The sequence below is a fragment of the Mytilus californianus genome, unplaced genomic scaffold, assembly GCF_021869535.1.
Source record: "Mytilus californianus isolate M0D057914Y unplaced genomic scaffold, xbMytCali1.0.p SCAF_5, whole genome shotgun sequence".
NCBI lineage: Eukaryota > Metazoa > Mollusca > Bivalvia > Mytilida > Mytilidae > Mytilus > Mytilus californianus.
In genome coordinates, this window is record NW_026262701.1 from 84,430,272 (window position 1) to 84,451,233 (window position 20,962).

General features: G+C 30.6%; 1 protein-coding gene across 1 annotated transcript; it reads right to left on the bottom strand.

Moving 5' to 3' along the window:
- Positions 1-1,427: 1,427 nt before the first annotated feature.
- LOC127701671 (coiled-coil domain-containing protein 102A-like) lies at positions 1,428-20,648 on the bottom strand. Its single transcript, XM_052205667.1, has 9 exons — positions 20,534-20,648; positions 17,648-18,370; positions 17,057-17,165; positions 16,290-16,406; positions 12,650-12,859; positions 11,515-11,685; positions 10,261-10,364; positions 3,534-9,894; positions 1,428-2,461 (listed from the first exon to the last, which is right to left on the bottom strand). Exons 2-8 carry the CDS (start codon positions 18,304-18,306, stop codon positions 9,774-9,776), a joined length of 1,491 nt encoding a protein of 496 aa, XP_052061627.1. The 5' UTR covers positions 18,307-18,370; positions 20,534-20,648; the 3' UTR covers positions 1,428-2,461; positions 3,534-9,773.
- Positions 20,649-20,962: the final 314 nt, after the last annotated feature.

Sequence of the window (20,962 nt, forward strand, 5' to 3'; positions counted from 1 at the left end):
TGGAAACTTCTTAACATAAGGCATCTAGGTATATACAAGGTATGAAGGATCCAGGTCTTCTACCTTCTGAAATATTAAGCTTTTAAGAAGTTTGTTAACGCCGCCATGGCCACTGCCGCCGCCGGATCACTATCTCTATGTCGAGCTTTCTGCGCCAGAAGTCGCAGGCTCAACAAAAACCTGAATGATTTTGATTACACCAAAAATTACCTTTTGACTGATCAGTTAACAACAGAAGTTAACAATTTGGCTCTTTTAAGACATTTCAGATAAACTTGTGCACAAAGTTAAAATCACCTGCTAGAAAAGACTCAAAGAACATCTCTGTTATATCAGAAATTACATACAATGTACATGAACTTCAGCAAAAAAGGATAAACACAGCCACATTCTGCATGTGCCTGTCTTAAAGTGAGGCATTTCAGTGGTTGGTGTTTGTATCTGTACCCGATATATACTATTTGTTTTTCATTTATTATTTTGTACATAAATCAGGCTGTTAGTTTCTTTATTTGATTTGTTTAAAATTTTGTCAAGTCAAGGCCTTTAAAATGTTCCTATGTGGTATGGGTTTTGCAGGTACATGTACTGTGACCTATAGTTGCTAACATCTACATCACTTGGTCTCTGGTGGATAGTTGTCACATTGGCAATCTTACTACTTCCTTTTTATATATATATACCCATCAGAAAATCACTGAAGACATGAACACTAAAAACCCTTTCAATAGTAGCTTGGGAGAGTTCTTAGTATCGTATCAGTGTACCTTACAATACACTTTATCTGTCTATTGATATCTTTACTACTAAAGGAAGAGAAATATTTGTGATATGACGTATAAATGAAGTGTTTTGTACTTCCAAAATTTGTCTTTGAAACAATCTTTTTTCCACAGAAAACGACAATTTTTGAGAAAATATCCAAATTCGGAGACCGTTATGGATCCGTGTCTTATACACTTTCTCATATTCTCAGGCGCAGAACTGTCCAAAAATGAAAAGGGGCGTTGAACATGTTGAAGTGATCCTACCCCTTTTTTTGTGTAAACACAGGCACCCAAGGTCTGGACCCCTCCCCACTTTTTATGTGTAAACACAGGCACCCGACGAGATGAATGGGGTCTTTTGCATTATGTTCCTCATTTTCATCTCTTTAAAGAAATAGAATTGAATGCATTAACAGTGTCCAAATCCTTACTGTGTCCACCTTATTACTGTGTCCACACTCTTAGTTTCAACACTTGCCCAATTGTATTGCGATTTCGCGGGCATCTTCTAGTAAATTTGAAGGGAAACCATCATAGGAGCCTTCTAGCCAAATTTGGTTACAATCAAAACTATTTCATAGGACATCTTTTTTAAAAGTGTACAAATAGTAATTGCAGCACACATGGATATTTTGTATAGTTAATTAATAACAAGACTCATTTGTCTATATATATCTGTAGTTTATTAAGATCACAAAGAAAGTCAAGTTTTATTTTCATAATAGATCATTAAAGAAATGTACATCATACATGTATATATTAATAAGAATTCACAAAGGAATAGAATGTCAAAAGTATATAAGTATATTAAACTGTTTAATAAAAATTTACAAATATTTACTATAAGCTTGCATTAAGTAAATTTCACTTGGACAATACATACCAAACTTAATAATATTCAATGAAGAAATAATATTTTTGAATTGAAGAAAACTGATTTTTTTTTTATAAGAATAATAAAGTTCTATTGGAAAGAGACAGGATTTTGTCACTTACACTTTATTTTATCTAGAGAAAAGGTATTTCTTAATCAAGTTAACTGTATCATAAAATTTTCTGCTGGAAAATAGAAAAAAATAAATAAGATCTTTGAGTATGAAAAAAAAAAAACGAAAAACAATATTGCAAAAGATGGAAAAATGAAAAACAACTTAAATGTTCATGACAAAATTTACATTAAAAAAATAAGGATAGATAAGAGCTGTGCCTAGTACATCATGATACAATTGCCTAAAACTGAACCAACCGATTGATTTATTGATAATTTTAAACTCATCTTATCAATAGCAAAGGCAAAATGAAACCAATTTCCAAATTAAGGATGTTCGCTGCTCTGTTTCAAAATAACAAGCTTTTTAAAAGATTGTTGTAAATTGAAAGTATATGAATAAAGGAACTTAAAAAGCAGAAAAAAATGAAGGGTCCGTGACTCCGTGTGCTTGTTTTCGAGATATGTCATTGAAAATTTGGCAAGAAGTGATTCTCTCTAGATTTTTCATACATTTAACATTGGCACCTTTTTCTTTCAAAAACTATGAAAAAATGACAAGGATTTTATAAGATTTTCAAAAATTGTTTTTAAACTATATAAATAAAATTATGAAAAGAAAAATAGGGATTTGCGGGGAAATTTTTTAATGGCACTACATGTATAAAACCAGAGGATTCCGAATATACGGCAAATATTCAATAAACTGCTTCGCTGAGCGCAGCTGGATACGCCCGCAGAGGTCCAACTCTGAACAGCTGGGGCAAAAATGGACACAATATTCAAGCTTGATACAGGTCTGAATTTGGATTGTAATTAATTATTTGACATATTATAGGTTTCTGAATAAATGTAGTCAAAGAACTTGAAATTGGTTATATGAATTGAATTTATATTCAATTAAAGATTTCTTGCTGTTGTGCAATACACTATGCTGTTGCACAATACTTAGTAAATCTGTTGTCAGACTATAAACAAATAAAATTTATAAAATTCTAAAGGGAGCTAACATCAATAGATATAATCAATTCACCAAAGTTTCATAAGAATTGCTGAAAGCATTTTTGAGTTATTGTCCAAAAACTGGAAAATCCCCCTTTTTTTTTATGAATAAAACCCCGTAACTTGGAAACGTAAAATCTAAAATTTATAAAAATCAAAAGGGAGCTCATGTCAATAGATATAAACAATTAACCAAAATTTCTTGCAAGTTGGTGAAAGCATTCTGGAGTTATTGTCTGAAAACTGGAAAATCCCCCTTTTTTAATGAATAAAACCCCATAACTCGGAAATGTAAAATCTAAAATTTATAAAATTCTAAAGGGAGCTTACATCAATAGATATCAACAATTCATCAAAGTTTCATGAGAACTGCTGAAAGCATTTTTGAGTTATTGTCCGAAAACTGGAAAATCCCCCTTTTTTTTATGAATAAAACCCCTTAACTTGGAAACGTAAAATCTAAAATTTATAAAAATCAAAAGGGAGCTCATGTCAATAGATATAAACAATTAACCAAAATTTCTTGCAAGTTGGTGAAAGCATTCTTGAGTTATTGTCCGAAAACTGTAATGAATAAAACCCCATAACTCTGAAACGTAAAATCTAAAATTTATAAAAAACGAAAGGGAGCTCACGTCAATAGATATAAACAATTCACCAAAGTTTTATGCAAATTGGTTTAAGCGTTTTTGAGTTAATGTCCGACATGTTGACGACGGACGGATAGACGGACAACGGTATACCATAATACGTCCCGTAAACGGGCGTATAAAAACAATAGGAGCGAACATCCTTGAAATTCAATTTTTGTATTTCTAGGATGAATTTTAAAACATGAAATCTAGGTTTCTGAATGTAAATGTAAATCCAGTATTACATAATTCTTTATATGTTTCCCCATTTTCTTATCTGTATGATTTTTTTTTCTTCACAAATGCAGATAAATAATGATATAACTTAAAAGAGTAAATACTGCCAAAATTTTTTTTTGTTTTTTGAAAGACATGTTTAATACATATAATGATATACACATAGTGAAACAATTTATTCTTAAGAATTTTTGCACTTGGTCCCACCTTTAGTATTTTTTAATTTAGTCTGATTCGTGTTGGAGATAAAGAAATTCCTACATATAAGCTTAATGGATATCTGTCTCTATAGGTCTGACACAGGTTCCATAAGGAGCTATGACAATCTTATCAAAGGAATTTGTACAAAGATTCATGGGTTTCAATCAGTTACTTCTCTGAAATATGAATGACAAGAAAGACCATATCATAATATATTATTCATGACAACAAAATAAAAGAATAAAAAATAATAATAAAAATTAAACTACAGGGTGTAGATGAAACAGATCTTTGGTAATAATATCTCAGATGTAAATAAATGATTACAAAGTTTAAAGAAAAGGTTTTAATTTGGACATAAAATAGCTAGTCATCTAGAACATTGAGAGTGACTGGTATCAGAACACATGACAAACCATGTAATGATTTAACCTGAACAATAATAAAAAGTTGGTTTTATTTCTATAAAATCTGTATCTTGTTATCAATATATTTATTGTATGGTTTTAATATTTATGTTATAAATTATAATTAGCAAATGATATTAAATGAAATAAAATATAAACAAAGGTAACAATATTTCTTACCTTTTTAAGAAAAAAATAACTTAAAGTTATATGAGAAATAATCATAACATCAAATGACTAACTATATTTCTCCACTCATTATACATTTGTAAAATATGTTTCTTTTATTATATTTAATTTAACAAATAACTAGCATACTTTTTAGGTGAGCTGCAAAAAATATATATGTGCTTTTAAAAATGGGATGATTTCAGATTCTTTCTATCATGTACACACAATAGTTTAATTAGAGAAAATCGCGGTCATTATTGAACTTCAACCAACCAAGAGAGCCAAGAAAAAGCAAACCACACATAGCTAGAGAAATGTTTTCCACTGACTTGTTGGTTAATTTCTAAAAAAAACAAAAATAGGTAGATAAATGTATTAAAAAAATTAAAAGATTTAGAAGAAAACAAAAGTTTTAATAACAATATCAATTCATAGTCTTAATCATATAATATCGATAAGCAACAGATCAAGAAATGTATCAATCAACAAATATAAACAAACCTAAAGTCCCCTACGACTTCGTCAGTAGGAGACTAATAAAAGGGTTTCAGGGTACTTGTTAGTAAATCAAATACAATACAAAAGAAAAATTGTCTACGGTATTTATAATTATAAAAATGTAAATAATGTGTACAGATATATCATACTCTTCTTATCAAATTCGGTATTCCTGAATATACATTGTACTGTCAACAGAGAAAGAAATAATAGAATAGTTCAAATATAATTATTAACTGTTCTTATATTTCCACTAAAAAAAGAAATGATATGCACATAACTATAAACATTGCAAAATAATATTGCTATTAAATGGTATAAACAAATTCAGCAGTTACTTTGCTGGAGAAGACGAAACAATAGTTTGAGGTTTTATTTGCATTTGAACAACTAAGGTTTTTTCCTTTGAAATAGATGTGAGAGTAGGAAGGGAATTTTTATTTCTTGAGATGGATCCTGTGCCATATATGGTTGTATGTCCATTTAACGTGTTTAAAATTACTCAAGAAAGTATGTTGGTCGTGGCGGGATATTTAAAGTCTCTTCCTACCCACCCCCAATCCATTTTAATGGAATAGCGCTAATCAAAATGAATAAAATTCAAAGATGAATAAAATATATAACTTCAATATATAAATATGTTCATGATATATTTTCTTTCATGATGTACCCGCAACATATGAAGTTTGATTGTTAATAAATCTATTATAACATTGTATGATAAATTCTACCACACTACCATATTGATCAGGATGCTTAACTGAGATTGAATGTGGATAAATATTGAAGTCAATAGAAAATGTGGTAGAATCTGTTTCTCTTATGATTAAATGGAAAATGCTGAGTGTAATGCTTTCAATGGATATGGCATGAAATTGCACGAGAGTTTAACTTGTCAGAACTGGTTTATATGTTCACAGAATTAGAGAAACAGTAATTTACATTATCAAAATCATCAAAAAAGAAGTTTAAGAAATGAAACCAGTAAGAAAATAATCAGCTCTTTGAGTCAAAATAGTGGAAAAAGGCTTTTTTCTTGTTTTACAACTTTAAAAACTTGAAACAATGTAACTACTGGTGATAAGACGGTGGCAAGTATTTGACAAATCAAACTCAATTTGATAAGTTTGTGTTTGGTAAACGTAATTTTACATTATAAAAATATATATAATTCTGTCCAAAATATAACTAAAATAAGACAGATCAATAACTCTATTGTAAAAATTATAATATTAAATCAAATCAAACAAAGTGTCACAACCTTAAATAAAAATGTTTTCATTTTAAACTACCAAAAAATAGAAGATGAATACAGAAATGAGACATTTTTATAATTATACTAGATACTATTTTACTTACTTTTTATAACAAACTATATATACACACAAAATAAATGTAGTACATGTATTTAGTACATTAAAAATATTGTTTTATACAAATGAATCAAATAAAAATAATAAAGAAAATGCAATTAAATCTTTTTTCCACTTTTCTTCCTCGAGGGTTGTAAAGGTTCCCTGTTGTTAGACTATCAACATTATGTTTTACAAAGCTTTTCATGTCCTTTATTGTATGCTTTATCAATTACTGCGGATTCATTTCTTTTCATGGATAAATATTTTTTTAGTGAATATTTGATTTCAGGGTTTTACCAAAGTCTGTATGCAAGCCTATAATAAACTTGGACTTCCTTGAAAATTTAAACTCTTGGTTAACATATATCCACAAAATCCACGAAATACTGGTATCCAACTTATAATAATGAATCTACAGTAATAAATGAATTTACAATGTACTATGTCCCAAATGTACATCCATGTATAAGCTTTCTTATTCACTAATGTTGATACTATTTTTAGAACTTCTAAAAATTTAATGATAATAAGTAGCCAGTCCTGATCAATTGAAATCTTTTGAGAATTATTGATAGATGTGTTTAACTTAAGTTGAACTTTAATAGTACCAAAGCAAAACCATCTATCAGATAACTTAAGTTGTTTCATCTAATTTTATGGATACCAATTTTCATGGATGGAGGAACAATTGAATATTCATGGATGGTTGATTTCGTAGTTTTGCCAAAGTCTGCATACAAACCTATAGAAAATTTGTGCTACATGGTTTCCCTACACCCACAAAATCCGCCAAAAAAATGAAATCCCATGAACAATAATGATTCCACAGTATATTACTTCTTGAAGATCTCACATTTCTTTCAAATCAAGATATTTTTTGAACTTTTTTCTGTTGTTTAAAGTTTCCCGACATTCCTATTTTTATTTTCATGTCTTCCTTCTTTCATGAAAAGAAAGGAGTGTATCTCTTACAAGTACAACACAATTTGCTTAATTGATTAGAGTGATCTCAAAAGTTAGTTAGTCTGACATTAATCACCCTATAAATTTAAAATTTTAAAAATTCTCAACTTGCATAACTTCATAAATTTGAACCTCAGTAGTTTTATTTAAAATTTTAAACATGTAGAAATAAATACAACAGAGAAAATACAATTGTCATTTTCTTACACAATTATTTTAATTGTTTTTTTGCATGTCATTGCTGTTCATATTTTTTGTATACATTTAATCAATTTCGAGAAGTCTGGTAGAAAAAATGTACCATGATTTTTTTAACATTAAAATGTTAATAAAAAAAAAGTATGACAGAAATTCATTTCATATATCATCTTAAAACAGTAATTAGAATAATACAGCATGATATAAATTTGCATAATTAAGTGCACTAATGAATCACGTTTAACAATATCTAGTCAAGGGGTAATAGTGTTACATCATTCAAATATCTTAACAACTATGTGCTTGCAAGGCACATAAATAAAATACCCAAGTTATCAAATAGTGAACAATAATCTTGGTGAAATTATGATGAATTACAGGTTCAAGAAAATTTTACATCTTCCCCTTCATTTCTTAAATATCTATTTTTGAACATTGCAATATAAGGGGGACAAAGTCCAATAAAAATATATTGTCACAAACATCAAAGTCATTTGTACTTAGCATGAAACAGGATAGAAATGCTCAACAAACCTCTTGTTTATCACCATAAACAAATACATTTGGTATATTTTTTTTTTTATAAAAAGACAATATATGCATATTCTGTGTATATTTTTATTTAGATTGCTAGCTAACAGCAATATCTAATGAATGTGATGAAGAGTTATGATAGTGACATTTTCTTTCCAAAAGCCACTTTTGAAATTTAAAATGAATAATTTCTTAAAGAGTGATAAGCATTTTAGTATTGCTTTTAATTTATTTTTCCATGAGCTACAATAGCATATATACATATCTCAATCAATCCTGTTTTATGATCCTATTATTGGCTAAATATTGCTATGACTGAGATATACCTGTCTAATCCGACTTTTTGAGTACACCTTAACCCATGGTACATTTGAACATTAAAAAAATTCTTTGAACATGAGCAGATGAGAAAAAAATAAAACACCTGCAAGAATAGAAGATATGAAGATATGAAAATCTAAAGCACTTCGGGTAAGATTTCCTATCATATTGAACTCAGACAAGCCTTGTCACAGACTGGAAATCTCAACAGAGTGTGTCTAAGATTTCAAGGTCTTCACTCTTCCCAGTAAGATTCTTGTAAAAAAATGTAAGGGGGGTTGGACAACACTTTTTTATACAACACCACCTGTAGTTTTTATTTTCATTTGTATCAGAATTGTATTGGCTTCCACCGCTATTACCCACAGAAAAAATTTATCATGTAGTGTCCAACCCTCCCACATATCTTTTTCCTGGAATAATAGCCATAACTCCATTATTAGAAAAACCATGAACAATAAATATAAACTGTTGACACAGAGATATGTCTCGCCCTTTTGTAATTTTGAAAGTATAATGCCAATGTTGAATAATCTCCATGGAAGTGAGATTTGCCAATGCTTATACCACTGCATACCAAATATCATTGACCAACCACTATTGGTTCCTCTTAAACTGACCTAGTCACAAACTAATACATGTTATCTAAGCAAATGTTTCAAAGTCAATAGACCATGACTGAGGGGGCGTGGCCAATTATTCTCCATAGAAATGAGATGTACCAATGCTTATACAACTGCATACCAAATATCATTGACCTACTCCAAGTGGTTTCTCTTAAATTGACCTTATCACAAACTAATACATGTTATCTAAGCAAATGTTTCAAAGTCAATAAACCATGACCATGACTTATACAACTGCATACTAAATATCATTGGTTCCTCTTAAACTGACCTAATAACTAACTAATACATTGTTGACACCGCCGCTGCTGGAAACAGCATACCTTAATCTCGCTTTTTGACTCCGTCAAGGCGAGACAAAAATTGGTTTCCATATTCTGAATTGATGAAAAACATGCAAAATGCTAAAATAGCATCAATCATTAAATGTTTTTCATTATCTAATTAGAATCACTTTATCAAAGAATATTGGGTCAGACTGACTTGAACTAGGGATCTTCCCACTGAGTATGTAGGATCATATTGAATGCTATTATTTTTAAATGTATATACATTATACATCGATGATATTTATGTTTAAATGATGCATTCCGGTTAATACTATCAATAATTCCTGAGATTAAGACATATGACCTTATGTGAATTAGTATTACACTTAAAACAATAGCAATATCAGTATTTTCTATTCAGATATACACTACAACATGAGTTTGATATAACTGGCACAAATAAAGCCGTTAGTCACATGATGTGTTGGAATCTGTTATGACTGCGAGACAAATGTCTAATGTTGCACCATTGAAACACACAGGCATATATTCTGGAACAGATATATACTGTATTTATGTGTATATTATGCTTCAATAACTCTGGTCACGTTTCTATGTCTAGATCTGAGTCATCACTATCTGGGTCCTCTCCAAGTTCATTTGGGTCAAAGGATTTTACGCTAGGTGTCCGGGACTTCACTGTTGATGGATGACTTCTCTGTAATCTGTAAATAGTTTATTCATAGAGATTAAACCATAATAGATTTTTAGATATTCATATTCTTAGATCAATCAGATGTCAACATTAAAATGTTTACCACAATAGTTGTTTGGGCTTACAGGCAACATTATCCTTTTTTTTTCTTTCTGAGACAACAGTGACTGAAATAGACTTTAAAATAAATTAAAATGCTTCAATGAAAGCTGAACATTTTACTGTCATTTAAATGCATTGTATTCAGGCCATAGGATGTGAACAAAGCAAAGATTTATTTATCCCACATGAGGCCCGAACCATGAACAATACATGAAGCAAAAAACAAAACAATATAGGGTACAGTATAAATCTAATATTTTTATCATTAATATACCTATTTTGTGCATGATTTAATTGAACTTGTAGGTTTTCTAGTTGTTCTTGAAGATCATCATTTTCTCTCTGTTGCTTTCTTAAAGAATTTCCCTGTGCATCAGCCTGGAAATAAAAACAAATCCTTGTTTAAACTCAAACATATATCTTGTGAAACAAAATACTGATATTTGATATTGGCTATATTTTCATTCAACCTAATTTATTTGACTGTTTTCATTGTCAAGCCTGAGTACTTCACCCTCAGCATTTTATTTTACTGTTACATTGTCAAGCCTAATTATCTCACCCTCAGCACTTTATTTGACAATTTCATTGTCAAGCCTAATGACCTCATCCTCAGCAATTTATTTTTTTGTTTTTATTGTCAAGCCTAATTACCTTATCCTTGGCATTTTATTTGACTGTTTCTTTGCCAAGCCTAATAACCTCATCCTCAGCATTTTATTTGACTGCTTTATTGTCAAGCCTAATAACCTCATCCTCAGCATTTTATTTGACCATTTTCTTTGTCAAGCCTAATTATCTCATCCTCAGCATTTTATTTGACAATTTTCATGGTCAAGCCTAATAACCTCATCCTCAGCATTTAATTTGACAATTTTTATTGTCAAGGCTAATTAACTCATCCTCAGCATTTTATTTGACCATTTTCTTTGTCAAGCCTTATTACCTCATCCTCAGCATTTTATTTGACTGTTTCACTGTCAAGTGTAATTACCTCATCCTCAGTATTTTATTTGACCATTTACATTGTCAAGCCTAATTACCTTATCATCAGCATTTTATTTGACCATTTTCCTTGTCAAGCCTAATTACCTCATCCTCAGCATTTTATTTGACTGTTTCACTGTCAAGCCTAATTACCTCATCCTCGGCATTTTATTTGACCATTTTCATTGTAAAGCCTAATTACCTCATCCTCAGCATTTTATTTGACCATTTTCTTTGTCAAGCCTAATTACCTCAACCTCAGCATTTTATTTGACTGTTTCATTGTCAAGCCTAATAACCTCATCCTCAGCATTTTATTTGACTGTTTCATTGTCAAGTCTTATAACCTCATCCTCAGCATTTTATTTGACTGTTTCATTGTCAAGCCTAATAACCTCATCCTCAGCATTTTATTTGACCATTTTCATTGTCAAGCCTAATTATCTCATCCTAAGCATTTTATTTGACTGTTTTCATTGTCAAGCCTAATTACCTCATCCTCAGCATTTTATTTGACTGTTTCTTTGTCAAGCATAATTACCTCATCTTCTGCATTTGCCAAGTCCTTTTTAAGTTCCTCTATCCTCACTCTGAGTTTCTTTACATCTGCCTCATATTGTTCAGCACGTCTTTTACTATGCTCTAATTCTGTATTCTTTTCTTGTAAAGTTTTCTTTAACCTTGTATAAGCAACTTTTAAGTCATTCAGCTCCTTGAAAGAAAAGCACTTTCAATATAATATAAAACAATACAGAAATTTCTTGCACAGATATAAATATGACTCTTAACACTTTAAAAATGCCTTTTCTGATGACCTTGTGTTGTTCATGTGAAGTTAAGGTCATTGTCATTATTTATTTCCCATGCAAAAACAAAATGAAATAAAATGTTGCAAATAAATCTGATAGCATCATTGAAACCACCCATTGAGGACCTAATATTTACTGAACAATGCATGGCTTATAAAAATAAAGCAACAACACAATCTGGAGTACCAAATGGTACAACTCAACTAAGAATGATATACAATATTTTTCTTCTTATAGCAGGAGTTACAACACTATTTCACTCCAATGAGTTCAGCTATTTATCTTACCATGGTTGTCAAAGTTTGCAAGTTTGAAAGCTAAAACTGGGCTTTCATTTATAGAAACATCAAGGAACATGCAAGTAAAATAAATATAAATACATTAAATACAGATATTTTTTTTATGTTTCCTAAATTTTAGCAGAATTTTTTATTCTGCCTTATTCTAACTGTATATTTTTTGTGTTACCTTATTTTTAGCTCATTGGCAAGAAAATATTTTACATAAGACATACTTTAGCTCATTGATCTGTCAGACTGTTTAATTTCCATGCTACTTATTTTAAGCTAATTGGTCGGACCATATTTTTCATTGGTTTCCCTTTGTATTTTTCATGGAACTTTATTTTTAGCTCATTATATTTTTCATGTGACCTCATTTTAGTACATTGGTCTCCCTTTATAGTTTTCATGCAACTTTATTTTAGTTTATTGGTCTGACTGTATATTTTTCAAGCTACCTCATTTTAGTTCATTTGTCTGAATGTTTATTTTTCATGCAACTTTATCTAAGAAACTTTGGTCTGACTATATTTTTCATGCTACCTTATTTTAGTAAATTGTTCTGACTGTATACTTTTCATGCTACCTTATTACTGGCTGATAGGTCTGTCTGTAAACTTTTGACATCAGAGTTAGCCATGGCAGAAGTTTGCTGTGACTTTCTGTCAATCTGTTCCTTCAGGTCCTCTATTTGAATGCGTATCTTTTTATTTTCTCTTTCCAGAGAAAACTTGTCAGTTTCTAAACGTTCTCTTTTACCATATTCTTCTGCATTTTCTCTTTGTAATCTTTCAAGCTATAATATCAAAACAAAATTTTTAACTAGGATCATGCTACTTTAAAGTCATATGAAGCAAGTTTATGGTTATTATAATGTGAAGGAAAATTATTGAACAATTCATGCATATATACTAAACTATGTCCTCTGTGCACATTATTCATTTAAAAGGAATCCATAACGTATAATCAACAACAATCGTAGAGCACATTATAAATAAGTGAGATGACAGAGCAATATTTATTTAGTTGTTTTTTTTTAAATATTTTCCATAGTTCCCATTTGATAATTAAATTTTGTCATAAGTTGTTAAATGATTTTGTTTATTAACATATTTCTTTCAGAATCAGTTATTAATATCTTCCTTCTATGTTGTCTACTTTTTCTTCCCATACGTTTTTTCAGTTAGCACTTGCACAGTGTGATTGCCAGCTTTCTAAGGAGAGGTATAAGACTTTAAACTTTTCTTCCAAAATACTACCAATGTGACTTTATTAAAGAATTATTCTATTGCATCTTTAAACTCAGAAATATTTTTGGTATAAATATAAAAAAAAAAAATAGAGGTGAAAATGTTATACAGATATAAAATGATAAACTGTCTAATACTAAATGTAAAAAAAATTACACAAGCTTTTTAAAAGGGGCACTAGCTGTTAAATTCATGTTCACCGATTTGACTCAAATTCTTATATTTGATTTATAACATACTAAAACATATATCCAAATTACAATAAGTCTGAAGTAAACAGTTAACAATACATGTATATCAGAATTTCGTGTGTATTTTAGTCTAGACGCCATCTAATTAACTATCGAGATGACCTCTGAAGACTGCTGACGGTCACATAACCCTATATAAACATAAACATAAATATAAATAGATAGCGACCTCGTGCAATTGGATTTTTCTAGGTCTGTTTGATTTCGTGTTATAAGTTAAAAAAATAAGTTAATTATCGTTTTTACCTATAAGAATGATTTTTTGTGGATCGAATCAGTCAACGAAATGGTTCACCTTTGTTTCACTTTCAATGTTGACATTCTTTTCCTTTTAATGGGTGAACACGACTAATACATGCACAACCAATATCTAGGTAATGGGTTAAATTGAAGTTCACATTGAATACGGATTAAATGAGGTGCAAGTGAATAATTCATCACCTTTTGTCCGCCTTCTACCTCGGTAAGAAATTTTCATAGGCCGATGCGGGTCTCCGAAGCAGGGGCAAAATTTTTGTCCGCCTTCTACCTTGGTAAGAAATTTTCATAGGCCGATGGGGGTCTACGACCGATGTTTCATTGCTTATTTTGACAAAATTAAACCAAATTGGTTGCTAAAAGCGATTTATTATTTCATTATTTTACTTTTATTAATGATTGACTCAAACAAAATCATATTCTAATTTTTTTCATATCTCGTAGCTAGTGCCCCTTTAATAGCTACCCTTTCTCTGTAAACATAATAGTCGTCTATATATTTATACAAATTTATACAAGAGTGCACACGCTGAAATGTCTCGCCTTCTTTACTAATCATTGATATTATGTTGATAGTCCTAAATATAAAGCTTTATTACAACTGTCACATAAACTTAACATTAACCAAGTAAACTAAACACTGACCATTGAACCATGAAAATGAGGTCAAGGTCAGATGAACCATGCTAGGCAGGCATGTACAGCTAACAATTCTTCCATACAACAAATATAGTTGACCTATTGCTTATAGTTTAAGAAAAACAGACCAAAACACAAAAACTTAACACTGAGCAATGAACCTTGAAAATGAGGTCAAGGTCAAATAAAACCTGCGCGACTGCCAAATAGATCATAAAATATTTCCATACACCAAATATAGTTGAACTATTGCATATAGTATTAGAAAAAAAGACCAAAACTCAAAAAACTTAACTTTGACCACTGAACCATGAAAATGAGGTCATGGTCAGATGACACCTGCCGGCTAGACATGTACACCTTACAATCATTCCATACACCAAATATAGTAGACCTATGGCATACAGTATAAGAAAAACAGACCAAAACACAAAAACTTAACTATAACCACTGAACCATGAAAATGAGGTCAAGGTCAGATGACACCTGCCAGTTGGACATGTACACCTTACAGTCCTTCCATACACCGAATATACAAGACCTATTGCTTATAGTATCTGAGATATGGACTTGACCACCAAAACTTAACCTTGTTCACTGATCCATGAAATGAGGTCGAGGTCAAGTGAAAACTGTCTGACGGGCATGAGGACCTTGCAAGGTACGCACATACCAAATATAGTTGAACTATTGCATATAGTATTAGAAAAAAAGACCAAAACTCAAAAACTTAACTTTGACCACTGAACCATGAAAATGAGGTCAAGGTCAGATGACACCTACCCGCTAGACATGTACACCTTACAATCATTCCATACACCAAATAAAGTAGACCTATGGCATACAGTATAAGAAAAACAGACCAAAACACAAAAACTTAACTATAACCACTGAACCATGAAAATGAGGTCAAGGTCAGATGACACCTGCCAGTTGGACATGTACACCTTACAGTCCTTCCATACACCGAATATACAAGACCTATTGCTTATAGTATCTGAGATATGGACTTGACCACCAAAACTTAACCTTGTTCACTGATCCATGAAATGAGGTTGAGGTCAAGTGAAAACTGTCTGACGGGCATGAGAACCTTGCAAGGTACGCACATACCAAATATAGTTATCCTATTACTTATAATAAGAGAGAATCTAACATTACAAAAAATCTGAACTTTTTTTTCAAGTAGTCACTGAAGCATGAAAATGAGGTCAAGGACATTTGACATGTGACTGACGGAAACTTCGTAACATGAGGCATCCATATACAAAGTATGAAGCATCCAGACCTTCCACCTTCTAAAATATAAAGCTTTTAAGAAGTTAGCTAACGCCGCTAACGCCGCCGCCGCCGCCGCCACCGCCGCCGCCACCGCATCACTATCCCTATGTCGAACTTTCTGCGACAAAAGTCGCAGGCTCGACAAAAATAAAGTTTTTATAGAATACCATACTCATTGGAAAGAAGTCAAATAAATATTTTTGTTAATTTTTCTATTGAAACATAACAAATGAATCTTTAAATATTCTAAATGCCTCTTTAATATGAAGATCTAAAATATATATATATAAGGTAGAATTTTCAGTTGTCACTACATATAGGCAGACATATCTCTAAATATACATAAAAGGGAGATAATTCATCATTGGGGTGTGATCTATCTTTTATTTATTTTTCAGTGCGTACTGTCTGTATGTTTGCTAACACACAGCTTTGAATTCTTTTATTAAACCCACAAACTCTTATTCTGTGAACCAGTATGAATACATACTTTACCAGTGTTTACAAATGCAAGACAATTATGACATGATATTACACCACTTCATACCTCTCGTCTCAGTTCTGCTAGTTTCTTTTCCATGTTAGATCTATTCACTGCTTCATCTTCCAGCTCAACTGTAACACGATTTAATTCGTCCTTGTTACTCTCTTTCAATTTGGTTATCTATAAAATAGAAATTTATTCAATGAATTTCAACTACATTATATTTAATATATTAAGAGTCCAGCATTTATCTGTGGATAGATTTTGCATATTGTGAAGGAAGATGAATCCAGCATGGATCTGTGGACAGTTTTTGCATATTGTGCAGGAAGATTCTACACTCAGCAATATTGCACACAATCCTTGATGAAGAAATGTTATATTACATGTACTGCTAAAGCCATTTCAAATAATTTTTCAGATCTTTGAAAACTGATGTCCATTTTGTAAGACTGAAAATTCCCTTGACAGAATGCAACAATTTGAAATAAATCTGAATAATTTTTTTTACAATAGATGAAAGATCTAGAATAAGCCTTTACATAGCAAGGATATAGATGTTCTTAATTGATTGCCATATGTTATTGTGTTGAGGTTAACATAATTTTGCTTTTTAATCATTTTAATGATTTTAGCTCAAAAAAGTTTTTGCTCAAAACTTGTTTTGTGTGATTTTAATAAGCTAACATTTTTATTACTTTATAGACATGATATACTTGTACACCCAATCAGATGTTTTTCTTTTTAACAATAGCAAAGAATTTTCCACAACCTAATAGAAATTAAATGAACAGACATTCCCCCAATTTCTTTGTTTTAACAGAACTTGCCTCTAATAATGCTTCTTGTTTTGATTGTTTAAGATCATCATATTTGGTTTTCTGTGAATTCAATTCTAATTGTAACTTCTCTATGGTTTTCATCAATACTGATTTTTCACTGAAAAATAAAGAAAAACTTGTCAAAAATAATCACATAATATATTCTACATTTATTATAAATTATATAAAAAAAAGTTTTCCTTATATATTTTAGGTCTTATCTAACCATCTTTTAATTGAACTGTTTCTTATTACAGCTTTATGACCTAGGTATTATTTTTTCTCATACCATAGTCAAATTCATGAATTCTTCAAATTTTTGGAAAGAACATACATGTATTTGAAAGCTTTCTTTGGTGTGTAACCCAATGTCAATGTTCAATAAACAAAGCTAAATAATGAGTAGAACACAAATTGCATATAACTTGTCGACAGGACTAATTATTTTTATGAAATATTGATGTAAATAGGTATATCATGCTTATTTCATTGTCAAAACATTATTCAAGATTGCTCAGTCTCTTGTTTTAGTTTAAAACCTGCAATTATTTTTTCAATTGAATTTCTATAATTTTTTTGACTGCTGTACAAAAATATTACCCTCTTTCAGCAATTAATGTCTTTTGTGCCTCATCTAATTTGAGTCCTGCAAGGTTAATCTTTTCCTCTGCAAGCTCAACATCATCAGAATCATCCTCAGACTTTGGATGACTTTTTCTTCTAACATCTGACACAGGAGATGCTTTATTACTTTCACTTTCAGTTTTGTTTGAAGTGCTACTATCTGACTTTTTGTCAACATCATTGACTGTCACACTGTCAGCTGCCACCTCAACATTTACACCTAATTTTTTCTGTAGTTCTACATTTTTTGCTTTAAGTTCTTCACTTTGCCGTTTAGATGCAGTACATTCTTTAGCCATTGCTTCCAACTTAGTCCTGAGCTGTCTGTTTTCTTCACGAGCTTTATTTCTCTCATTTCTAACTTTGCTCCATTTTTCACGCCAGTTGGATGTACAATCAGACCACCATCTCATAGTTTTCTCCATCTGTGTGGCCCTTGCTCTTGCCTCTTCTAATTCACGTGTTCTTATCTCATCTCTGTCATCCCAATCATTTTCCATATTAGACATTTGCGACATTGGTGTATGAGACCCTTCTCTTGAAGGGGCGGGGGATGCTGGGGGTGGTACTCCTGTAGCCCGTAAATAGGATACATCTCCTTTAGTCATATTGGGCTTTATTTTTTGACTCATCATGAATCTTCAATTATAGCTCCATTTCAAAATATTTAGTAGTAAGTTCATCACAAATATAAGAAGTCTGCAATACAAAAAATTTATATGTCGTGTTTTAAATAAAGTAATAAAATATCTATGATAAAAAATATGTAGATTCTAAGTTTATAATTTATATAAAACATATCATAAACTTGTATAATAAAACGGAAGTCAATTGTTATGCTTTTTTAAAATATCTATCAGACTATGAACACATTTAAGCAATAACATTATGTTTACATCTGGCCAATTTAAGTTTTTTGCATGTACTTGTAGTTGCTCTTTTAATTTCTATGCAGTAATTTCACTATCAAACAGTCAGGGATATAACTCTATAGGGTTATTACAGAAAAATAACATACATTTGTTATTGTGGACTAAAAAATCAAAGAACTGTGATAACATATGTATGTTACATGTTTCAAAGGGACAATACACATCATTAGTTTAGTTAAAATGTATAAAAGTTCTATTGATATTACTTTTGTCTATATGTATACTTAACTATTGAAAGATATAACAGTTCATAGTTTGCCAATTTTGCATAGTACACCTATATGTTATTACAGAAAAAGTATGCCTGTAATAACTAAAGGGTGTTATCACAGCTTCTCTATATCACTTCAAAGCATTTGCTCAGACATACATCATGCCTAATTACAATGTATTTGAATTTATTGTAAGAAATAATGACCAGAGCATGTAATGAGGTTCTGCGCAAGTTTCTCAGTAATTCCCAAGTGTCTTATATAATAAGTTACATTCCTTTAATAACCTAGCCTTGTTATCACAGCTAAGTTTATCCCTTAATAGCCTCGTCTCATTGATTTACCATGGTTAATCAAAAATGAATTAATTTAATTAAAAAATTAGTTATCAAGGCTATGCATTTAGTTTCTGCGCAAAGTCTCAAGAGTTCCCTAGAGCCCACTATAAATGAAATAATTTTACAAATAACAAACATATGTTATTACAGATTTAGAAAATTTAAGGAATAAAGAGTAGACAACTCATGAAAGTATCTGTAATAACACACGCAAGTTATTTTCTGTAATAACCCTATAGAGTTATATCTTTGACTGTCAAACTATTTCTTTTAGTATTGTAAACACGTGTTAACTTCAAATTTTTCTATACGTTTATTAAACATACATGATTTAGTATGCAGTGCGATTTTCTATAAAAAGGGGACAATAACACTAAACAGATTGTGCCAAGAATGTTAATACCTACTAGTATGAAAGCTCATTTCAAGAAAATACTTCTACAAAATGTATACACGCCTTAGCAATTTTTTTTTAATTTCCTAAAGCCCAAACCAATTTTTACTAGTCAGGGGGCTTAATGCTAGTGGTTTTTGGCTGTAGACTACCATAGTTAAAGACTGAAGCATTCTTTTTTTATTAGTTTGTCTGTAGTGATGTGAAGATATATCAGAATGCATCTTTGTACTTATATTGTATGCTCCTACATGTCCTATACTATTTTACTTTTGGAGTTAGTAAGAATCATGCAATTTGTCTAGACACAGGGCGTTTAATAGCTTCGCATATATGGCATTGAAAGTTGTCTATTTATAAATATTTTTTGGAAGCCCTTTTCTAGATGTTTTTTCCTTGTATGATTATGTTACTGGGTTGCCATCTCATTGATTTCCATCCCTATTCTCCTTTTAATAATTTATCATTATTGAGCTTGCATGAAATTGAATGTGTCTCATTCATTTCCTAAGAATATTGAGTGAAAATGACAAAGATTAAAAGTCATGAAAAATACTGCTTTCTTCCTCATATATCAATCTGTTCAGAAAAAATGGTTTGGGTCATTTCTTTAGCGATGGAACAAGTGATGAAGAAAGAGGCGAAAGATACGAAAAAGGACATTCAAACTTATAAGTTGAAAATAAACTGACAATGCCATGGCAAAAAAAGAAAAAGTTCAAAAGACAAATAACAGTCAGTACAGAAAACACAACACAGATAGCTAAAGACGTATTTGGGACCATATATAAACAAAATGGTGTTATCCCTAAATGCATGTTCCATTATTGATTAACACACATTAAAGGAATACATGTTGTTAGATTATAGTATTTGTATGATATCCATGATATCTTATTTTAAATATAAATATAAAAAAGTCATAACTTTTTTGACTGTTTTTGTAAAAAAAGAATGATGAAAATTAAGATTTAAAAAAGTCATACGATTTTATGTCTCGTTTTAACTTATTCTGTTGTAAGTATAACCACAGATACTTTAAATGAATGGAGCTTTGCTGTAAAAGTACTTGATTACACAGAAACTTTTTGTTCAAGTTTTTCTTCAATGTAAAAATGTAACTTCTCAATCAATTATTTTTATTGTGTCATTAAAACATTGTAATGAACACGATTTCTGCAGATGTGGGGCTCAAGCAAGGATAAGATAAATTAACGAATAAATTAAAAGATCCCTAAATCTCTATATAAAATAGATATAGAATTATTCGAAATTAATACTCCAATTTTACACGAGAATGTACTATCGAAAATACATGTAGTTACATACAGGCTATTTCTGATTAAAATAATCCCTTGTTGCCTTTCAGTTATATGTGGTCAAGAATGCACGGCGTTTCGTAACCTGGTCGTTTC

What these genes read in the sequence shown, in the direction of transcription:
- LOC127701671 (XM_052205667.1), bottom strand. Translation starts at nt 18,306, where the DNA reads ATGATGAGTCAAAAAATAAAGCCCAATATGACTAAAGGAGATGTATCC. An exon ending in ACCTATCAGCCAGTAATAAG is followed by an intron (nt 11,686 to 12,649) that starts GTAGCATGAAAA and finishes TTTTCTTTCAAG; the next exon opens with GAGCTGAATGACTTAAAAGT. An exon ending in TGGCAAATGCAGAAGATGAG is followed by an intron (nt 10,365 to 11,514) that starts GTAATTATGCTT and finishes TTTTATTTCCAG; the next exon opens with GCTGATGCACAGGGAAATTC.